The 21,766-nt window shown below is 36.5% G+C and overlaps 1 protein-coding gene across 2 annotated transcripts; it reads left to right on the forward strand.

Annotated features, from left to right (window-relative positions):
- The first annotated feature begins 97 nt into the window (after positions 1-97).
- On the forward strand, positions 98-21,738 carry LOC136274381 (ubiquitin carboxyl-terminal hydrolase 19-like). Of its 2 annotated transcripts, none has more exons than XM_066081004.1 (29): positions 98-375; positions 1,199-1,336; positions 1,985-2,112; positions 2,580-2,766; positions 2,951-2,997; positions 3,145-3,245; positions 3,533-3,604; positions 3,913-4,028; positions 4,417-4,637; positions 4,991-5,147; positions 5,508-5,641; positions 7,407-7,499; positions 7,653-7,718; positions 7,944-8,054; positions 8,319-8,429; positions 9,372-9,455; positions 9,553-9,647; positions 10,456-10,516; positions 10,774-10,889; positions 11,329-11,472; positions 11,794-11,995; positions 12,949-13,247; positions 13,444-13,643; positions 14,389-14,489; positions 14,604-14,646; positions 14,761-14,836; positions 17,861-18,013; positions 18,301-18,461; positions 18,853-21,738. In XM_066081004.1, the coding sequence occupies exons 1-29, from the start codon at positions 276-278 to the stop codon at positions 19,317-19,319; spliced, it is 3,984 nt and encodes a 1,327-aa protein (XP_065937076.1). In that variant the 5' UTR covers positions 98-275; the 3' UTR covers positions 19,320-21,738. The 2 variants fall into 2 exon arrangements, with proteins under 2 accessions (XP_065937076.1, XP_065937077.1); XM_066081005.1 differs by having other exon boundaries at positions 99-375; positions 11,794-11,965.
- Positions 21,739-21,766: the final 28 nt, after the last annotated feature.

The raw sequence follows: 21,766 nt of genomic DNA on the forward strand, positions 1-21,766 counted from the left end.
ACATTTACTTAAACAATATACCATAAAATCCATATAGGTCTAATCATTTATCAGAAAAGCGTTCAAAAATTTATAATGTCGAAGAATATTTTACTGCACATTGGGGTTTTTAGAATGCCCATCAGAGACTGAAATTGCTAACGGTTTGTTCAGCTGATTCGCACGTTTCTGTTCTTAGTTTCCCTGTCGTTTGGTAGACAACGGGAAAAATAGAGCAGACACCCAGAAAACGACAGCACACGGACGGTGTGTTGACCCCGATCATTGCTGCAGGAATGGCGGACGACGTTTCCAATATACCGACTAACAAAGACTTCTCTACATTGCAGACCAATTTTGCCCTCTCTCCAAAGAGGAAAAAAGATTCAGAAAACGGTATACGAATATTTATTTCATACTTTTTTAATATCACATGAATGTACTCGACGAATGAAACAAAGTGATTATAAATGTGTATGGTCTTACTGAAATGCTTCCATTCATGTGTTCACTGTGTCCATGCATGTCATATTATGGACTGTCATAATTAATGCTATTAGATTGTCTGTCTGTTGTATTGAAGTTTTCATGGAAGTTTGCTGTGCTCTGCACTGCTGCCTATTAATGTGCTGTTAAGTCATACTCAACATATGCTCAACATTCTTTGTAGAATTTTGGGGGGGGGGGGGGTTAAAATTACATGTAGGTTTTATCAATGATAAAAGGGTCACTAATACATCATGATGTATCAATATTCCTTTTGTCATTTTTGTCTTCAATGGTATAGCTGCTTTATTGTCCATGCCATTTGACTACACAATACAGCATGCTTGTGATTGTAATTTTAAAAGTGCTTGATTCAGGAAATTTCTGTGGGGGCAAAATAATTTCTATGGGGTACAATTTAAGATCAACAATGAAATACAAGAACGTATGTAAAGTATAGTCTGATTCATTCATACTTTTATTTGCAAACAAATTGTCTAGATTAATAAAGCATCCATAAATGATGATTTAAAGATTATTTTGTATTAATTATAGTTCCCTTCTGGCAGACATTTTGATCACCATATTTCTACAGTATTTATACCACATTAATAGCATTGCTAAATTTCAGTTAGTTCAATACATTTCTGTTGTATGGTATGGTATATGTATTGATAAAATTAATCCAGTTCCAAATTAGAGTGAGAAAAATTTGTCCTCTTTTCTCTTGAAGAATTTCAAACTGACTGGAAGCAGTCTAATGATGACATAGAGATTAACATTAAAGTGGACTTCCTCACTGTGGGGGTGAAGGACCCCAACGATATTGATGTGACCTTCAGCGACTCTGATGTAGTCATTGGATTCCCAAGTAAGGGTTTTATATCTGCACTTTAGAAATAAACAATGCTTTTCAGTGATTTAGAACCATTTAAACAAGAGCTTGGACTTAGGGTATTGTGTCAAACAGCAATGTGACGCAGGAGTGTCTTTCATTGCCAGCCACTCATTCAAGGTTCTTTGAAAACAACAAGATTTGTCTGGCTTTTGAGACAAGACGAACCAATCTGTGCAAATTTCACTTTAAAACCAGTGTCATTTTTAACTTGTTTTGATGCAAGAAAAAGATAGTTACATCCTACCGAAAGTCTAAGGTCTTGTTAAAATGGTTCTAATATCGCATTGATCTGTGTTCTACGTCATAGTTAATATGCTAAAAGAATAAAGGCAGTTCACAATACCATTGTCACCGGATAATTTGGATGGGAGAAATTATGTTAACTTTGCATTTTTATTGAACTTCAATAAAATCTTTCTAATATTTTAATGGGAGCAATTGTGTGTTGATAGAGTTATGAATGCAACTGGTGATTGTAAGAATATGCAGCACAGATGCAATAAGTATGCAAACAGCTCAAAGTATTGTGATCTCTTGTGTAGAAACATAGTTCCAATCCAATCCAATTGTTTAATACACTCTACTACAGTGACATAACATGCAATGATTTGTATTGACCAGGCGGGAAGAAGTGGACTTGTGATTTCAGTCATCCCGTTGTGGGAGAAAAGTGCAAAGTTCAAATAAAGAAACACAAGATCATTTTAAAAGTCAAGAAGAAAGATTCAGGTGTCTGGAAAGATCTCATGGTAGGTATAACAGACACAAAGAGAAAATGCTAATTGTTTAAGACACCTAATCCTCCATTTTATTCATTTAAAAAAATATTTAATTCTTTCCATCATTGATCAATTTTGATTAATCATTACAAATATTAAATAGAGCAAAATTGAAGCCCATTGCAGAAAAGATAGGATGATTAAGAATGCCACACAAATGCACACAACAAATCTGTTGTGATATATAGAATTAAGCAGCTTCACATTCAATTTGGAACTGTTTGGGGTGTTCAACATGTTCAAGATGCAACGATGACTATTTATTGATTTTAATACCTACTGTTTCTGAGGTTTAATACCTCAGTAACAAGACTTTACAAGTTTCTCAACAGTTTTTGTTTTGAAAGTTAAAGTTCTAAAAATAACTTTGATGATACTTTATACATTTTGTGTGAAGCCATTATGTAAAAAAAAAATAAACCTTTGTTTGCTTTCAGGGTCCCCCCGTGATGGCCTCTCAATCTGACTTCACCTGTGATTCCCCAAACTCCCCACTAAGTTCCCCCTCTGGATCCTCTGAAATGTTTGACCCTTTACAGAGTGTGACATCCATGTCTGTGAATTCTCAGTCGGGCGATACAGACAGCGGGGTTCATGTCATCGAGCAGGAAGGAGAGAAGGATGGTAAACATTACATCTCTCTATCTCTCTCTCAATATATTCTCATGTATTATAGCTAATGTGAAGTTCTTGGTTCTTCTTATTCCACGATAATGTATGAAATAACAATCATGTTCAAAATTGGTATTTTCACATCAAATCTTTCTGTGTGCTTTTAACCTATGCATGCATGTTTTACTTTTTTCAGAACCTGTGTATGAAATCAATCACATCAAACATGATTACATTGAGAAGGTAAATAGATCAAGCAAGGTTCAATTCATCATGTTCATAATTGAATATTTGAGTTTGTTATATGGTAAATTAATGTAATAACTTAAAGGTACAAAAAGTAAATAGGTTTCAGGACACATGTATAATGAAGTCTTTCTTTTCTTTCAGGAAAATGTTTTCACTGTACATGTGTATGTGAAGGAAATTAAGAAAGACTATGTTAAAGTGCAGTATGAACCCAGGAGCCTAACCATTCAGTTCCAAACACTGTGAGTGGTGTCTATAGTGTGATAGTCCTTGTGTTTGAAATTTCACATGTCTATTTATGCTTTATAAAAAGAGCTACTTAGGTCTTTAGTAAACAATAGAAGCCTTTAACTACAAGTAATCAGCATGTAGTTTTCAAGCTTGTCTGACTTTACTGCACAATACTATATTAAAGAATTTTCACAGCTACTTATGAAATTCATATATCGCAAACTGCATAGAATGATCTCTGAGTAACTCGCACAGTTAAAGATACGAGTAAAGTGTGTTTCTTGTTTTACATTTTTAGGGATCAGAAATTTCTGCAACTACACTCAGGCACATCTGATGAAACGACATTTCTGTGGAAGGTCAATTTAAAGTATGTATTTGTAAATCACATTCATGTACAAGTTACTGAATATTCAGATTTTTCTTTTAACTCAGAAGCATTTTGTTTCAAAAAGAAAATTTTATTATTGAATAACTTGGTCATGAAATCTAGCTTGGTCCAAAACTAGTGCTATTTTTTGTGCGCCGTAAATTGCAGTTTTTTACTATGGGAGGAACTGTAGCTCCCAGGTCGTCCATCCGAATTTTTTTTCAGACCGGGAGCTACAGACCTGCAGCTATGAATACTACATTTAGAGTATCTGTATTATTTAAATGATTTGTTCTGTGTGTTTGTAGGGGAGAAATCAATCCTGACAAAAGTGTACACCGGGTCCTGGGGACAATGTTGGAGATCAAGTTGTGGAAGACTAAATCGGAGAGGTGGAGCTCACTGGAGGCCAGCCATCATAAAGGTTTGTGATCGGGTTGTTGATACTGGAAGCATAGATTATACAGGCCACCCCACCGCTGAAGGTGTCCAGAAGCCACAGTCTTTTAAAGCTAATAAGTGTCCAGTAGCAGTTATCTACATGTATTTATGAATATTGCAGATTGGATATGTACTATGCTCTCTTCAATCAGAGATTCAAGGGTGAATGTCATTGATAAAATCAAATAAGATCACAGTTTCTGCCATAGAACTTTCATGTCATTTGAGCCATTTTTTTGGTTAATATGATTTGCAGATTAATTGATTATCATTTTGCCATATTTAAGGCATAATGATATGTTTGTTTGTGATCTTAAATTTGCTGAAAGATTAAGTTTGTTGAATGCCCTGCACTCTTGTATTGATTTCAGAGGCGACAGCCACGAAGTCCAGCGAGTGGATCTCTACAGGTAAAAGTACGCCCTCCGCTACCCCCACTCCCAGCAACAAGCCAGGGTCCCCCACTAAGGGCGGAGTGGCGTTTGATGAGATGGCGGAGGTTGGGGTGTCCGGGAAGTTAGACCAGGAGGAGGACAATAGAGCCTCGTCGGAGATGGGAGCCACTGGGGTCAGCCGGGAAACCTTTATTCAGGTAGTGGAACTTAACTGTGTGTGCAATAATCTGACGGTACTATTGGCCATGCAATTTAATTACCGGTATTGCTAAAACAGTACATTAAATGAATGGTATAAGGTGATCACTTTTTAAAGTTCTTATTTTATTCAAGAGTTGTTGAACTAAAAGGACAGACGGTATTTTTTATTAGGACAAACTTCGTTTTTTTTTTTAAGTACCCCTGATTAATGAAATGAGTCCCCAAATTTCAGAAAGTTTTCACATGAATGTGATGACATTTACGTGGTAATAATTATTAAGAAAAAGTCTGCACATTATAAAATAGATAAAATAAATGGTTCAGAAGTATGATTTGTGTGTCTATACAGAAGCCCACCTGTAAGGTGTCGCCGATGAACAAGAACCTGAGCAGCCTGTGTGTGCGGCCAGGAATGACGGGGCTGGACAACCTGGGAAACACCTGCTTCATGAATAGCGTGTTACAGGCACTGTCCAACACCACAGAGTTCAGGGACTACTTCCTAGGTAAGATCTACTACCACTGCATTACTTATATATATACACATGTTGCACCACCTGTATCACATAATATTATATACATCTCCAACACCACTGAGTTCATGGACAACTTCTTAAGTAAGGTCTAGTGGTCTACTACCACCGCATTACACACAAGTTCAACACCAATGAGTAAAGAAACCACTTCCTTGGTAGGATATTCCCTTCAACTCTTGTCAACAAATACTCATACTAAGAGAATTTTTATGCATTACATGTACATGTATATATAGATTTGCAATTGATTTCTGTTGATTGATATCATCAAAGAATAATTGTTAATTAGTTATTACTATGATTCATCAGCTGCATTGCCTCTGTTTTCAGAATCCAGGTTTCAAAATGATATAAACACAGACAACCCCTTGGGTATGGGGGGCAAGCTGGCTGTTTCCTATGCTGTCCTGCTTCGTACGCTTTGGTCTGGAAAGCATTACTCCTATGCTCCTTCAAAGCTTAAGGTACCTTCATAGAAAATTCATAATGTTTCATTCTCTGGCTTTATCTAACACTTACAGCATGTTTTGATCTAGCACTATCCATGTGTAAGCAAGTTTATCCTCTGACTATATGGGGCCTGGTCAATATTTGACGCACCAGACATGACTTTATAAGTATAGAAGCGTGTTATGAACACTCTATTCAGTAATAATAAAAACAAGTGAAAAGCAACCGGGTTTTCTTTTATGTAAACTGTATCCATAATCCATGTCAACCCTTATCCAGTGAAATGGAGTACCCTACAGGTATATGCAACATTTTGCCAAAAAATGACTAAGTTCAAAAGCTAGTATTTTTTCGATAAATTATCGGAAATCAAAATCCTAGCAATATGCACACCTCTGATATATGTACAATTGATCTGCAAAAGAACAACTTCCTATCTTGAGAACTGTAGGAGGAGTTATCCGTACAATGAGGGTACCCTATATGCAACATTTTGCCAAAAAATGACTAAGTTCAAAAGCTGGTATTTTTTCGATAAATTATCGGAAATCAAAATCCTAGCAATATGCACACCTCTGATATATGTACAATTGATCTGCAAAAGAACAACTTCCTATCTTGAGAACTTTAGGAGGAGTTATCCGTACAATGAGGGTACCCTATATGCAATATTTTGCCAAAAAATGACTAAGTTCAAAAGCTGGTATTTTTTCGATAAATTATTAGAAATCAAAATCCTAGCAATATGCACACCTCTGATATATGTACAATTGATCTGCAAAAGAACAACTTCCTATCTTGAGAACTGTAGGAGGAGTTATCCGTACAATGAGGGTACCCTATATGCAATATTTTGCAAAAAAATGACTAAGTTCAAAAGTTGGTATTTTTTTGATAAATTATTGGAAATCAAAATCCTAGCAATATGCACACCTCTGATATATGTACAATTGATCTGCAAAAGAACAACTTCCTATCTTGAGAACTGTAGGAGGAGTTATCCGTACAATGAGGGTACCCTATATGCAACATTTTGCCAAAAAATGACTAAGTTCAAAAGCTGGTATTTTTTCAATAAATTATCAGAAATCAAAATCCTAGCAATATGCACACCTCTGATATATGTACAATTGATCTGCAAAAGAACAACTTCCTATCTTGAGAACTGTAGGAGGAGTTATCCGTACAATGAGGGTACCCTATATGCAACATTTTGCCAAAAAATGACTAAGTTCAAAAGCTGGTATTTTTTTGATAAATTATTGGAAATCAAAATCCTAGCAATATGCACACCTCTAATATATGTACAATTGATCTGCAAAAGAACAACAGTTACTTCCTATCTTGAAAACTGTAGGAGGAGTTATCCGTACAATGAGGGTACCCTTTTGGCAGCCGCCCGCCCGCCATTTTCACCATTTTAATAACCGGATTTTTCCGTTGGAAAACCCGGTTAAAAATGAACTTATTTTGGTTAGGGACACCTGTCGATATTAATGTGGATGTAACAAACTACTTTCACCAGATTGGAATTTTTAGATTTAATTATATTATTTGGCCAAAAAAAATGTTTCAAAAATTTTTGGAAAGCCCTATCTCATGACTTACAGATTCCTAGATAATGCTCTAACCCATTGCGCCATGCTGATAGGTAGCAATTTGTGAAATTGGATGTGTCCCATACCACCTCAAATTTTTGCTTATTGATATGCATCTATTTCATATTATATACACATGTATGTAGGGGCCATTTTTACCCATGGTCTTTCCTCCTTCTAGAGTTTGGTGGGACAGAAAGCGAGTCAGTTCAATGGGTTCGCTCAGCATGATGCCCAGGAGTTCATGGCCTTTTTCCTGGATGGTCTACACGAGGTTTGTCTCTCACAGCTGCTGCTGTAGTCAATGCTTTGTCACAATTTAAACTGAAGTATGTAATGGACTTTAGTGTTCCATAATACATGTATTAATGTACGAAACAGTTGAAAATGTTGAATGAATGTTTGGTTTACTTTGCTTATCAAACAGGATCTGAATCGGATAAAAAAGAAACCCTACACAGAAACTGTGGACTCAGATGGAAGGTCTGATGAAGTAAGTAAAGACTTCATTATTTTTTTTTCTCTTCTCCATTTGTGATACATGTGTATTCTAGATTAATAACTTTTCTTTCACGCAAGATCTTTCCATATTTTACTGCTAAGTTTGATTTGTTGCTGATGAGTTGATTTTTGATCTTATGTTGTAAGTTAGAATAGTTTTTCTGCTCAAGTTCTATTTGTTGATGTCTCCATGTTTAACTTTGAGAATTGATTGTAGGTTGTGGCTGATGAGGCATGGGAGATGTACAAGAAGAGGAATGACTCGTTCATCGTGGACCTCTTCCAGGGACAGTACAAGTCTAAGCTCACTTGTCCCGTCTGTGGCAAGGTGAGACCAGGGGACCTCACTCTCCCTGGGGATTATCTACCCTCTCTTGGGATTGCCCTCTCTACCCTCTTTAGAGATTCCTTACTCTCTTTAGGAATTCCTCACTTTGTTCATTGGTGTTCAGTGAAAGCAAAATAATTGTAAAACAATCTGCCAGATTTCTGTTTTTTTAATCAAGGCATAAGTGAACATATATATGTATTGTAAAGTGGGCAGTCTTTGTGTGATTGAGTCATCTATATACTAGTAATGTTATGATTTCAGATCTCTATAACCTTTGACCCCTTCCTGTATCTGTCACTCCCGCTTCCAAAGAAGAAACGTATGCTGCCTGTGATATTCATGTGGAAAGAACCATATAAAAAACCACTACAGGTGATTTCATTTAGCTTCGATGGTGAACAATTTGAGATTGGGGCTATACATGTATGCAGGCAGATCACTGATCAGTGTTGTATTTGCTGTATATATGGTGTATTTTGTCTTATGATACAATAACCTAATGAAATTGGACTACAATATAAGATTTATTCAAACAAGAAGACGATATTTCCCCCCCATTTTTAGTTAATTCATAATATATAATTTACTATTCAATATAAAGGTTATATGGACAAAGGACTATGTGCGGTATGGTCAAATATCTGCCCCCGATTTCAACCAATTTTTAAATAGTATCGTATAAAAATGAAATCTTCACAAATCATTGTAAAGAGGATGCCTATAAGTTTAATAATGATTTTAGTCATCATTGCTCACTCCCTGTTTATCTATGACGTCACCTAAATGACCTAATTCCCGCAAATTTGCGAACAAATGAAGATATTCTCATTTTTGCTCTATATTTTGCATTCGGAAGTAAAGAGCGCAGGTCTGCTCAAGTGCGATTTTAACATATGTTTTTCTTCAGATAGTTATACATATTATACTAAAAAATGGTACTTGAGCAAGCCTGCGCTCGATGTTTCCCAGTCGAATAACCATTGGAAAACACCCATATTTTGCTATAAAATATCAATTGATCAAAATAATGCAATCTTCATGACGTCATTTCTACATTTTGACGTCACTGTGGTGATAACCTTTTACACCTTTATTTCCAATATGATTTTAACTATCTTTCACCTTATTTTAAAGCTCTTTCTAAACCTTTGATTTTGGGGGGCAAAAATTGCATAAAACCGCACTTAGTCCTTTGGCAAAAAAGAACATTAATCTACAGTAACCGATAATAAGCCTGTAGAAAAATTTTTCTCAACTTTTCCCTGCACTGAATGTTATCCATGAATATCTTAAATTCTGCATTCTTTACTGCAGTTGGTCCTGAGACTTCCCAAAGAGTGTACGACAGAGGCCCTGAAAGAAGAGGCCGCCAAAAAAACAGGAGTCAAACCATCGGCAGTAAGTCACTTCATAATCTTTTGACTGATACTCTAAGTGAGTGTTGCTTTCTTGTCATACACATACAGTTGTTGATGAGGGAATTTATCTTATGCAGATGAGGGTTTTTGAAACGTACAAAGGAAAAATCTACAAATTTTACGGGAAAGGATCCGATCTGAGTGCAGTCCAGTCCGGGGACACTATCATAATGTAAGTTTTTTATGTACTTTATATACATGACTGCTTCAGATAACAGTTCATAGTAATGTGAATAGCTTTATATATTTGCAATTTTTTTTTAAATCGCTTCTTTGAAACATTTTTTGAAAAATTGTTGGTTTTGCAGATTGTATCTAGTGTTAGAAATTATCAGTCCAAATGAGTACAATAAATTTTTATGCTATTTTTTAGAAGAGTTGTTATAAAATATATTTTTCATCTATTTATTTGATTTATTTGCACTTACTGGCAGTATATAATGTTAGATGTGATGCAATTTTTATAGTTCAATCAAAATCTGTCAAAAATTGAAATTGATATTTTACTAATCTATCCATACTATTACACTTGACATAACTGTATATTCAACAACCTACATGTATACCTTTAGATATGCTTATGTTGATATTCCCATTATATAAATAGTGCCTGTTTGGGAGGGTAACAGTTGAAATTGACAACCGGAGGAAACCATTTTCAACCGACACGAAGCGGAGGTTGACAATGGTTTTCGAGGGGTGTCAATTTCAACTGTTATCCTCCCAAACAGGCACTATTTATTTTATTATACTGAAAGTCTTAATTTTAGAGAATTTTTATATTGCTATTATTTAGAAATGACATGAATTCTACGGCGAACCGTACGCGCATAATTTACGCGCATGTAACAATTCGTTGTGTTACCCATTGCTAAGTGTGTTGCTAATGGTGAGGGTAATTGAACGGATTATCAACTGCATCTAAACCAATCAGATTTCAGTATTTAACATGAAAGTGTAATAAATAATTTTGTTTACAGATCAGAAGTTTTGACAGAAGACATAGCAGGGGAACCTGTTCATGAAATCTATGTTATTCAGGTAGGAACTGTAATTTGTGTTACATATGTAGGTATATGAACATATAAAATGAATAAAACATCCTACAGATGAGAAGAAATCTGTATTCATATGTACTGGTAATATGGAACTAAATCTGAACATAGACTTGATTTTTCTATCTTTATTTTGCACATATGCTTATCAGACAATCTGAAATGAATATTTTCAGTGACATTTTCTTATGACTTTTACAATCCGAAAATTAGATGTACTGAAAAAAAAGTTATTTTATACAGAGAACAATAATGCCAAACCAGGTACCGACTCGCTGTGCGTCTTGCCGGCGTCTTTGCCCAGACAACTGTAAACTCAAACGGTGTACCAGGTGTTTCAAAGTGGGATACTGTGACCAGTAAGTACCTAGTACCTACTATCACGTCTACCTTGTTAAATACATTATGTTTACTTTACTGCTTTACTAAGTCTTCCGTATATATGTACTTTAAAATATATGTAAAAAAGACTTTTATTAACCACTGGAGGTTAACATGTATGATAAATATTTAAGTTAGTTACAAAAAGTGTTTATAAAAAGATCAACATGTTGAGGATGATGTTTACTGACTGTATACTTGTAACAACATCTGTGAGTATTTAGATACATGTACTGCAATTTATATATAAAAATGTATTGGCTATAAAAATATAAATAAAAAATTAAAAAAATAGAAATTGATAATTCATTAAAGTATATGTGTGCTCATGAAATTGTACAATCATGTGCTTGATTTGTACTATCCTTTGTGGTAGCTGTGAATTTGTAGGTGGTGACTTTTATTATTCCATTGTAGCTCTTGTCAGAAGAACCACTGGATCATGCACAAGAACCACTGCAACATGACCCCGGAGCCTGTGGGGTCGCCATTCATCGTCAGCATTCCTGAGTCCCGCGCCACCTTCTCAAGACTCAGCACTCTGATGGAGGCCTATGCCAGGTACTTGCAACAAACAAGGGGAGGTATTTGTAACAGACAAGAGGAGGTATTTGTAACAGACAGGGGGAGGTATTTGTAGTGTGTAAATTATTTAAAGATAACATTTAAAAGAATAGACACCTTTTACAAAGGTATGAATAGATCTCTGAGGCTTATGCCAGTTGATTGTAATGGATAGGGTACTTAAAATTGTCAATGTTACATTGTTACCCTCTTTGGATTTTTTAAAGATAGAAAACAAATTGTTCTCTCCAGGAAAATGAGGTTTTGTTTACAAGTGGTGACACTGATACCTCAATAATCTATAATTACATTTTCTAGGTACTCAGTAGATGTTTTCCAGCCTCCAGTGAAAACAGAGCACAAGATTCATTCCTCAGGCATGAGCAGTAGCAGCAGCCAATCGAGTGGAAGCATCAACAGCCTGGACAGCCAATCATCTTGTAGCAGTTCCTGTACCATCACGGCGGAGCAGGGCTCAGTGGAGGATAAGGTGGACTTTTTCATCGGTGACACAAACATAGTGAGATGTCAATGATGCAGATAGACGTAGCTCTAGTTGTGTCCTGTTTCTCTGAAGTCTATCCACAGCAGATAGACGTAGCTCTAGTTGTGTCATGTTTCTCTGAAGTCTATCCACAGCAGATAGACGTAGCTCTAGTTGTGTCATGTTTCTCTGAAGTCTATCCACAGCAGATAGACGTAGCTCTAGTTGTGTCATGTTTCTCTGTTATCTATCCACAGCAGATAGACGTAGCTCTAGTTGTGTCATGTTTCTCTGAAGTCTATCCACAGCAGATAGACGTAGCTCTAGTTGTGTCATGTTTCTCTGTTATCTATCCACAGCAGATAGACATAGCTCCAGTTGTATCCTGTTTCTCTGTAGTCTATTCACAGCCGTTATATGCAATACTTTAGAATTATGCTAGATAAAGTGGTTGCTTACTGGGAAAATTTTTGGCTGCTGAAATTTCAAATTATCCTGTTTGCAATACATGTATTAAGTACCTTATAGATCATGCTGGATGCATGTAAATAGGCTGCCTTAAATTGATTGAAATTTTGTGATGCTGGAATTTTGCTTTTATAGATATATTGACAGCCATTGTTTACAAAACTTAGAAACTTATGAAATCATGCTAGACAAATTGTCTACTAACTATAAAAGAATTTAATGCTGCTGGAATTTTGAATTTTTAAATCAACAATCCATAGTTCTAATGGGTTTGAACAATAAAGAATTGAGCTATTGTTTATAAACAAATTAGCTGATCTACTAGTTTGTGTGACATTTTGAGTGATGTTGTGAATCATTATTATGCATGTTCATTGTTATCAGTCACTAGTTTGAAATGAAATCAATAATATGATGCATTTTCGCTGTCGATGAATTTAAATAATTTTTTTAAAAATTCGCCCATTAATACATGATTCTATAATAGCGAATTACACTTACTGGTGTGTGTTTGATTGCAGTCTCTGGACCTGAGCGAGGGTAACATGAGTGGAGACAACAGCTTTTCCAGTCTACACATGGGTAATGTCAGCGACGGCTCGTCGACCAGTATCGGGGCCAAGGCCGGCAGTCTGTCCTCCCTCGACTCGACCGGAAGTGGTTCCATGTCGTCTCCAACGTCCGGAGATGTGGACTTTGTTTCAGATCATCGGGAGAGTCCAGATGAGAGGGAGGAAGGAGACCCAGGAAACTTACCAGAGTCTGTGTCATTTAAGACACCTAATCTACCAGAGTTCTCCTCATTCAAAATGCCCAAAACGTAGGATAACAATGTTTTATTATTCAGTTGTGGATTGTTTAGTCTTATAATAGTATTTCCCAAAGAGCATTGCAAAGGACGGATTATGATAGGAAGTAATATAAAAATGCTAGTACAGTGTCTCAGTTATTTAAAAGTGTACATATATTGGAATCAGATGGACAAATTTTTAAGATAAGCTTTTTGTATTTTGTAGAAATGATTCAGATCAGTTTGGGAAGTCAACATCTGACAATGAAAGTGAATCGGAGAAGAGTCGAGCTGTGCCCACTAAACCAGTGCTGGGGATCAAGTCAGACGAAGTGGAGAGACCCAAGCCTCCGTTCTACATGAAGCCGGTCAACCAGGACGGGCTAGGGATTAGGGGTCCGGAGGGGGAGAGATTAGAGGACCTAGGTAAAATAAGGGTGTGATGGAACTACTGTAAATTCCTTATATTATGCGAGTACTTAATTCCACGAACCCGCTGGTTTGTATCATATCGCGAGAATATAAAATCGCGAACGTTGAACTTTTCTCCTTATTTTTGATAGTTTTCAACTCTCTGAAAATAATGGCGAGATTTTAAAATCGCGAAGGATGCTTCTCGCGATTTTACGCGGATATTAATTCCTCGTGTTTAATTAGGAATTTACAGTATAGGGATGTGGAGGACAGAATTAATAATGATAGTGACAGGACTCTGTAAGAGTGACAAAGAACTTGGCTTCGAAGGTTCATGGCAGAAATGTGAGAAAAGAGGTTTGGGGAGGGGGATTTTAAAAAAGCAAGACTTTAACAGATACTACTTCTAAGTTTGATTAGATTCTAAATACATGTATAATGCAGGCTCTTGGTAATTTAAATTAAATGTACCTAGTTGGTACATGTTGGGAAAAGTGAGATGCAACACTGAGTGCTGTAAATCAAGGCAGTACACATCACATGTTCTAGTTGTGGTTTAATCTGTATGACTACCAATCAAAATACACTGTGCAATGCATACATCAGTATGACTACCAAGTAAATGGTGTGTACTTTATATGTTACATATACATGCACATGTACTCTACCAGCATTTGGTTTCGACAGAAGCTTCAGTGATATAACTTCATCAATTATGAAAAATCTTTCTAATGTTAAAATGGTTTGGTTTATTCAGGAGATGAGCCATTAGATCTAGCAAACAAACAGTTTCTGTCTATTGACTGGAAGAACCATGAGAAATACGACTCCTACGTACTGGTGCAGACCAAGGAACTGGTGAGTGGGGTCTGATGACCACTGCACTGGGATAAAGTGGGCCTATTTGTAATAGGTAGTTTATTCAACTTGGCCTCAATAAATATCAAAAATGGCTCTGTTTTTCTGTTCTAGGAATATACTGAGGACCCAACACTTACAGCGCAGTATACTGAAGGTACGCCATCACTATGTTAAATCCCCAGAAAAGATATCGGGGAACTATTGGAGATGTTTGTTTGAAGGCATTGATGTTATGGTTGTGTTGAGAACTGAGCCTTTGTACTTTCAGAGACAGGAAATGTTAACATCCAGCAGTGCATGGACCTGTTCACAGAGCCGGAGATTCTGAGTCCCGAGGAGGCGTGGTAATTATAGGCTCTGTCTGCTCTCATTCTCAAACAAAGTGGGATGTGTGTGGTACATGTTGTGTGGTACAGAATACAGAGCAGGCACACACTTGAGATAAGAACAAAATACTGTGGATGCAGGAACTTACAATATTATACTGTGGTTTCATTAATATTCAAGGGTATCAATTTTCGTGAATGAAGTGAAAGTCACAGTTTCAAGGATACGTTAATTGGTGGCCAATGACCCTATCAATACAAAATGTTAATAGAAATTGCACTTCAATGAACACTTAATTTCGTGGATAAAATGAATACCGAAATCCCCGAAAATTGGTATTCAACAAATATTGATGAAACCACAGTACCTTATGTTCGGGGGTTTTTTTTCGCATGTCACAAAGTTCGCGAAAATTGGTCAAACGGGTAACATTTTGAATTTTGCATTAGTTATTTTGTGCGATTTAAAAAGTTTCTTATAGAAAATTATGCAGAATATAATTTCTGCATGTTCAATGAATAGCCATGTAAAAGGGATCGCAAAAGAGCAAAAATTAGATCGTTGTGAAAAGTACCACAAATACAAATTTTGAAAATCTCTATAAGACATTATATACCGGTGTCATATAATATTTTGAACCCCGCGATATATTGAACCCGGGTTCAAAATATCGCTGCGATATATTGAACCCCCCCATAAAATATTGAACCTGGGTTCAATATTTTATGGCTGCGATATTTTGAACCCCCCTCTATTTTTCATTGGTATTGGAGAGGGGGTTCAAAATATTATGGCTGCGATATTTTGAACCCCCCTCTATTTTTCATTGCTATTGGAGAGGGGGTTCAAAATATTATGGCTGCGATATATTGAACCCCCTACCTTTTTCCAATTCCCATTGGATAGGGGGTTCAAAATATTATGGCCGCGATATTTTGAACCCCCTTCTATTTTTCATTGCTTTTGGAGAGGGGGTTCAAAATATTATGGCCGCGATATTTTGAACCCCCCTCTATTTTTCCAATTCCCATTGGAGAGGGGGTTCAAAATATTATGGCCGCGATATTTTGAACCCCCCTCTATTTTTCATTGCTATTAGAGAGGGGGATCAAAATATTATGGCTGCGGTATTTTGAACCCCCCTCTATTTTTCCAATTCCCATTGGATAGGGGGTTCAAAATATTATGGCCGCGATATTTTGAACCCCCCTCTATTTTTCATTGCTATTGGAGAGGGGGTTCAAAATATTATGGCCGCGACATTTTGAACCCCCTACCTTTTTTCAATTCCCATTTGAGAGGGGTTCAAAATATTATGGCTGCGATATTTTGAACCCCCTACCTTTTTCCAATTCCCATTGGAGAGGGGGTTCAAAATGTTATGGCTGCGATATATTAAACCCCCTACCTTTTTCCAATTCCCATTGGATAGGGGGTTCAAAATATTATTGCCGCGATATTTTGAACCCCCCTCTATTTTTCATTGCTATTAGAGAGGAGGATCAAAATATTATGGCTGCGGTATTTTGAACCCCCCTCTATTTTTCCAATTCCCATTGGAGAGGGGGTTCAAAATATTATGGCCGGGATATTTTGAACCCCCCTCTATTTTTCATTGGTATTGGAGAGGGGGTTCAAAATATTATAGCTGCGATATATTGAATCCCCTACCTTTTTCAAATTCCCATTGGAAAGGGGGTTCAAAATATTATGGCCGCGATATTTTGAACCCCCCTCTATTTTTCATTGCTATTGGAGAGGGGGTTCAAAATATTATGGCCGCGATATTTTGAACCCCCTACCTTTTTCCAATTCCCATTGGAGAGGGGGTTCAAAATATCGCGGCCATAATATTTTGAACCCCCTCTCCAAAGGGAATTGGAAAAAGGTAAGGGGTTCAATATATCGCAGCCATAATATTTTGAACCCCCTCTCCAATAGCAATAAAAAATGGAGGGGGGTTCAAAATATCGCGGCCATAATATTTTGAACCCCCTATCCAATTGGAATTAGAAATAGGTAAGAGGTTCAATATATGGCAGCATTAATATTTTGAACCCCCTCTCCAAAAGCAATGAAAAATAAAGGGGGGTTCAATATATCGCAGCCATAATATTTTGAACCCCCTCTCCAATAGCAATGAAAAATAGAGGGGGGTTCAATATATCTTGGCCATAATATTTTGAACCCCCTCTCCAATACCAATGAAAAATAGAGGGGGGTTCAAAATATCGCGGCAATAATATTTTGAACCCCCTCTCCAATTGGAATGGGAAAAAGGTAGGGGGTTCAAAATATCGCAGCCATAATATTTTGAACCCCCTCTCCAATGGGAATTGGAAAAAGGTAGGGGGTTCAAAATATCGCGGCCATAATATTTTGAACCCCATCTCCAATAGCAATGAAAAATAGAGGGGGGTTCAAAATATCGCGCCATAATATTTTGAACCCCTCTCTAAAGGAAATTGGAAACAGTAGGGGGTTCAATATATCGCGGCCATAATATTATGAACCCCTCTCCAAGAGCAATGAAAATTTGAGAGGGTTTCAAAATATCGCGGCCATAATATTTTGAACCCGGGGTTCAATATTTTATGGGGGGGTTCAATATGTCGCAGCGATATTTTGAACCCGGGTTCATTATATCGCATAATATATTGAACCCGGGTTCAATATTTCGCGGTATCAAAATATTATATGACACCGGTACTAGTATTTGAATTATAATGTGAAATTTTCTTTATAGCATATTGTCCAAGGATATTGTAAAGAATTTCTTAACCTCAGTTATTCAATATAGCAATGTAAATAAGGAATTTTGAAGCTGATTTCTGTCACTTGCATACATTTATACATTGACACATACATGTACTACACAAGTATCTGCTGCTACTGGTAGGTACAGCCTCTGTTGTAAATAACTAAGCATATTAGCTGGTAGATTCTATGCATAAGGCCCCCCCCCCCATCTTCTACTTGTAGATACTGCCCCTCCCAATAATAACTACTAATATATAGACACATGTTTATGTTACATGTAGGTACTGTCCATCCTGTAAAGAGCACCGTGAGGCCACCAAACAGATGTCCATCTGGCGGCTCCCCCACACCCTCATCATCCAGCTCAAGAGATTCTCCTTCAGAAACTTCATCTGGAGAGACAAGATTGACAAAATGGTGGAGTTCCCTGTAAGGTTAGTATTCTGTGCTATCGATTCATTAGGTGATTGGTTAGTGTCATGATGAAAGAGTCATAGGATCACCTACAACCATTTCATTGAATCTGAAATTGCACCTGTACTGATAATGGTATGAACTCTTTTTTAATTTTTGGAAAGAAGACTCTTGTTATCTTTCCAAGCCCCCCAAAAATACATACATTTATTTTTAATTTTTTTTCCCTTCCTATAAACTGTCAAAAAAATCATGTTATTTCTTACATAGCAGTAGCTTAATATCTATTGTGTCTTTTGTCCCCCAGAGGGTTGGACCTTTCTCCATACACAAAGATAGGGGCAGACAAGTCCCCACCTGTGTATGACCTGTACGCTGTGGTCAACCACTACGGGGGAATCCTGGGGGGACACTACACCTCATTTGTACGGACACCTGATGCCAGAGACCCAACCAAGAATGAGCTTGGTAAGTAGGAATCTAGAGGTTGTTGTCACTGGACAAAGAACAGAATATGGTTACAACTTCATTATCGTAAATTATCTTTTAGTACATGTGCCATAACAGAACTAAACTACTTGACGTGTTTGTTTTGAATAGAATTTAATATTTTGTAGTGATGCAATTCTAGAAATAATAAATGTACTGGTGTTAATAACCATAAGAGTTTTTTATGCATCCTATGTCATTTATATTTTAAAAGAAATATGTTGATTTCAATAAGGCAGTTAACATTTATTGATATAACATGAATTGTAGTACATTTTTTTAGTTACTTTACAAACTTTATGGAACTTTTATTATATACTCATCTGATAGGATTGATGATCCTTATCCCAATGCTCTTTGTTTTTTGTAGACTGGAGATTGTGTGATGACAGTCGAGTAAATAACATCAGTGGAGAGAGGAATGTGGTGTCCAGAGGGGCCTATCTCCTGTTCTACAGAAAGAGGGAATCTCTGGTGACCCCCATGCTCATCTCCCCTACCCCAGATTTAGACATCGGTGATCAAAATGTCAACGCCAGCTTCATGTCACTAAGGACAAAAGCCGAGGAAAGCGAGGCGGAGAAAGAGCCGTGTTACATGAAGGACGAGAATCTGATAGAAGATGAAGATGTGACATCCAGCTTGGACAACACGGAACCGGACGACTTCGGGGACGCCTCAGGACTGGATAACCTCCCCTTGCTTGTTGACCACCATTATCCGAGTATGTACGGAGTGTCCGGGGAGGATGAGGTGGATAAGGACTCTGGATACAGCCAGAGTAGATCCAGTCCAGCCGAGGATCCAGGTTATACAGACATGGAGGCGGTAGACTGACCTAGTTATGTAGATTGACCTAATTTATTGGAGATTAGAATCAAATGAATATTTTTACTGGATGATCAGTGTGCTGAGTTTTGTGTGTTATTGCTTGGTAAAAGATTTTTTGAATGTGAACAACTTTGATTATTGGAGATTGCAGATGAAATTTGATTAATGATGTGATGGTGTAAATTTTAAACAATATTAATGTAGAGTAGCATGCCACTATTCAAACAGGCTATTTTAGATAACCTGGTAAAAAAGTAATGCTTGATATCATTTATTTGACAAAAATTCTGGTTGCACACTCATTGCTTGAAACTCTTTAGTGCATTGATATTGTATTCTGGCTTGACTTTTTCCACACTCACAGTGACCTTAAAGATTTCATCTTCAAAAATATGTAAATAGATGCATTTATCTTTTGATTATTATATGACTAAAATCCACAGACCTTAAATGTAGGCCAGTGTCTGGTTCTGATTTGACGTGGATGTTGAGTTGTTCTGTGAACTGTGTGGTAGAGATGATGTTGAGTTGTTCTGTGAACTGTGTGGTAGAGATGATGTTGAGTTGTCCTGTGAACTGTGTGGTAGAGATGATGTTGAGTTGTCCTGGGAACTGTGTGGTAGAGATGATGTTGAGTTGTTCTGTGAACTGTGTGGTAGAGATGATGTTGAGTTGTTCTGTGAACTGTGTGGTAGAGATGATGTTGAGTTGTCCTGTGAACTGTGTGGTAGAGATGATGTTGAGTTGTCCTGTGAACTGGGTGGTAGAGATGATGTTGAGTTGTCCTGTGAACTGTGTGGTAGAGATGACGTTGAGTTGTTCTGTGAACTGTGTGGTAGAGATGATGTTGAGTTGTTCCTTGAACTGTGTGGTAGAGATGATTTGAGCTTTTTATTATGTGATTCATGTTCAGTCAAGTGGACTGACTGTTTAATATATTCAGAACTGTGTTTAATAATACCAAATGAATGAGTTTAGTTCTCCATGTTGACCATGGAAATGTAGTTATTAGTGTAATCAGAAAACTTGTACAGAATGATAAAATATATATTTATGAAGTCAAACTTCTGTGATTTGTGTGAATATTTTTGATTAGTTTTTATATGTTTTGGGCATTACATGTAATTTGTAAATATCTTTGTCCTGTTTCTGGCCTGATATTGTTAATTTATTGTGTCTGAAGTGTTAGGTTTCTACAGGTTTTAATATTTTTGCTTGGTATAGACGATGCCAACAAAATGGATTCTGTCTCAGGCAAAAGTAATCATTCTGAACAAATTACAAGGACAACTTTATTACACTAGTAATTGGTGTCAGGGTGATGAGTTGTCTTTTGCCCTGCTCTAATGCTGTCAGCATTGATGTCTGTATGAAGAATTTTGATTTTTGCTGACAAGTATATGTAGGAATTTTGTTCCCCATGACTTTAACTTCATGAAAGCAATGCATATTTTAGTTTTTTCAGTTATTGCTTGACATTCATAGTGTTAGTATTGGTATAGAATCCGGAATCTAAACTTTAAGATGAATCTGTAGTATGCTTAATACGTGTGTCTCATTGGACATCTTGCTCCTCAACACTGCACACTACTGGTAACCTCAGGGTATACGTACTTAGTTTTACAGTCATCAACAATTCAGTGAATAAAAATCTACAATGTATTGGTGTAGCATTACTTGTAATACATTCAAGTATCCTTAACAATATGTTAAGCCAAATTTTAAGTTTTTGAAAACTTAATTAACATGCATTTCCTCAAAACATGTAGGCAAAGGTGATTTTTTTTCTTCAGTACCTCAAAGTCTGAGAACATTATTTTCTATTGTAAAAATGGTTCTATCCTATTAAAATATTAATCTGCCAAACATTTTTTTGTAATTTAAAGCTCTAAAAAACAGAACACGTCGTTTTCCTTTTATGTTTTTTGTTTTGTTTTGTTTTTTTCCTTCTTACTTTTGCTTCACTGCTGAGGACACGTGTGAACACTGTAGACACGCCCCTTCCTTCAACATGGAAGAAAAAGTGGTAGTTTCACGGTCGTGTGTTTTACGCTCTTTGTTGGGTTAGAGTAAATAGAAGAAAAAATATTACATGGACCATTAAAGACAAGATGCAGTAAAAACTACAAAAGTAAATGGACATTTCTGTTCTGAGAGACATAGATTGATCATACATTGACAAGGAGAGTGCCCGTATAAACCGACATCGTCCACCGAGTTTTGTTTTATTCCTACGATAACAGGAACCAAAAAGCTCCGTTTTTCTCTGTGTTAAATTATATGTATACATTTTTTTTACAGACTTGTTTCATTTTAATACTTATTGTAAATAAAAAGAAGCTGTTAGCAGTGTTGTATATATGATTTGATTCAATGAGACCGTGTCGTTTTGTTGTTGAAAATAAAAATCATCTTTTACTGAAAACTTGTACTTTGTATGATATTGAAATAGC

This window comes from Magallana gigas, chromosome 4 (assembly GCF_963853765.1).
Source record: "Magallana gigas chromosome 4, xbMagGiga1.1, whole genome shotgun sequence".
NCBI classification, from domain to species: domain Eukaryota; kingdom Metazoa; phylum Mollusca; class Bivalvia; order Ostreida; family Ostreidae; genus Magallana; species Magallana gigas.

What these genes read in the sequence shown, in the direction of transcription:
- LOC136274381 (XM_066081004.1), top strand. Translation starts at nt 276, where the DNA reads ATGGCGGACGACGTTTCCAATATACCGACTAACAAAGACTTCTCTACA. An exon ending in GCCGGGAAACCTTTATTCAG is followed by an intron (nt 4,638 to 4,990) that starts GTAGTGGAACTT and finishes GTGTCTATACAG; the next exon opens with AAGCCCACCTGTAAGGTGTC. An exon ending in TACAGCGCAGTATACTGAAG is followed by an intron (nt 14,647 to 14,760) that starts GTACGCCATCAC and finishes TTGTACTTTCAG; the next exon opens with AGACAGGAAATGTTAACATC.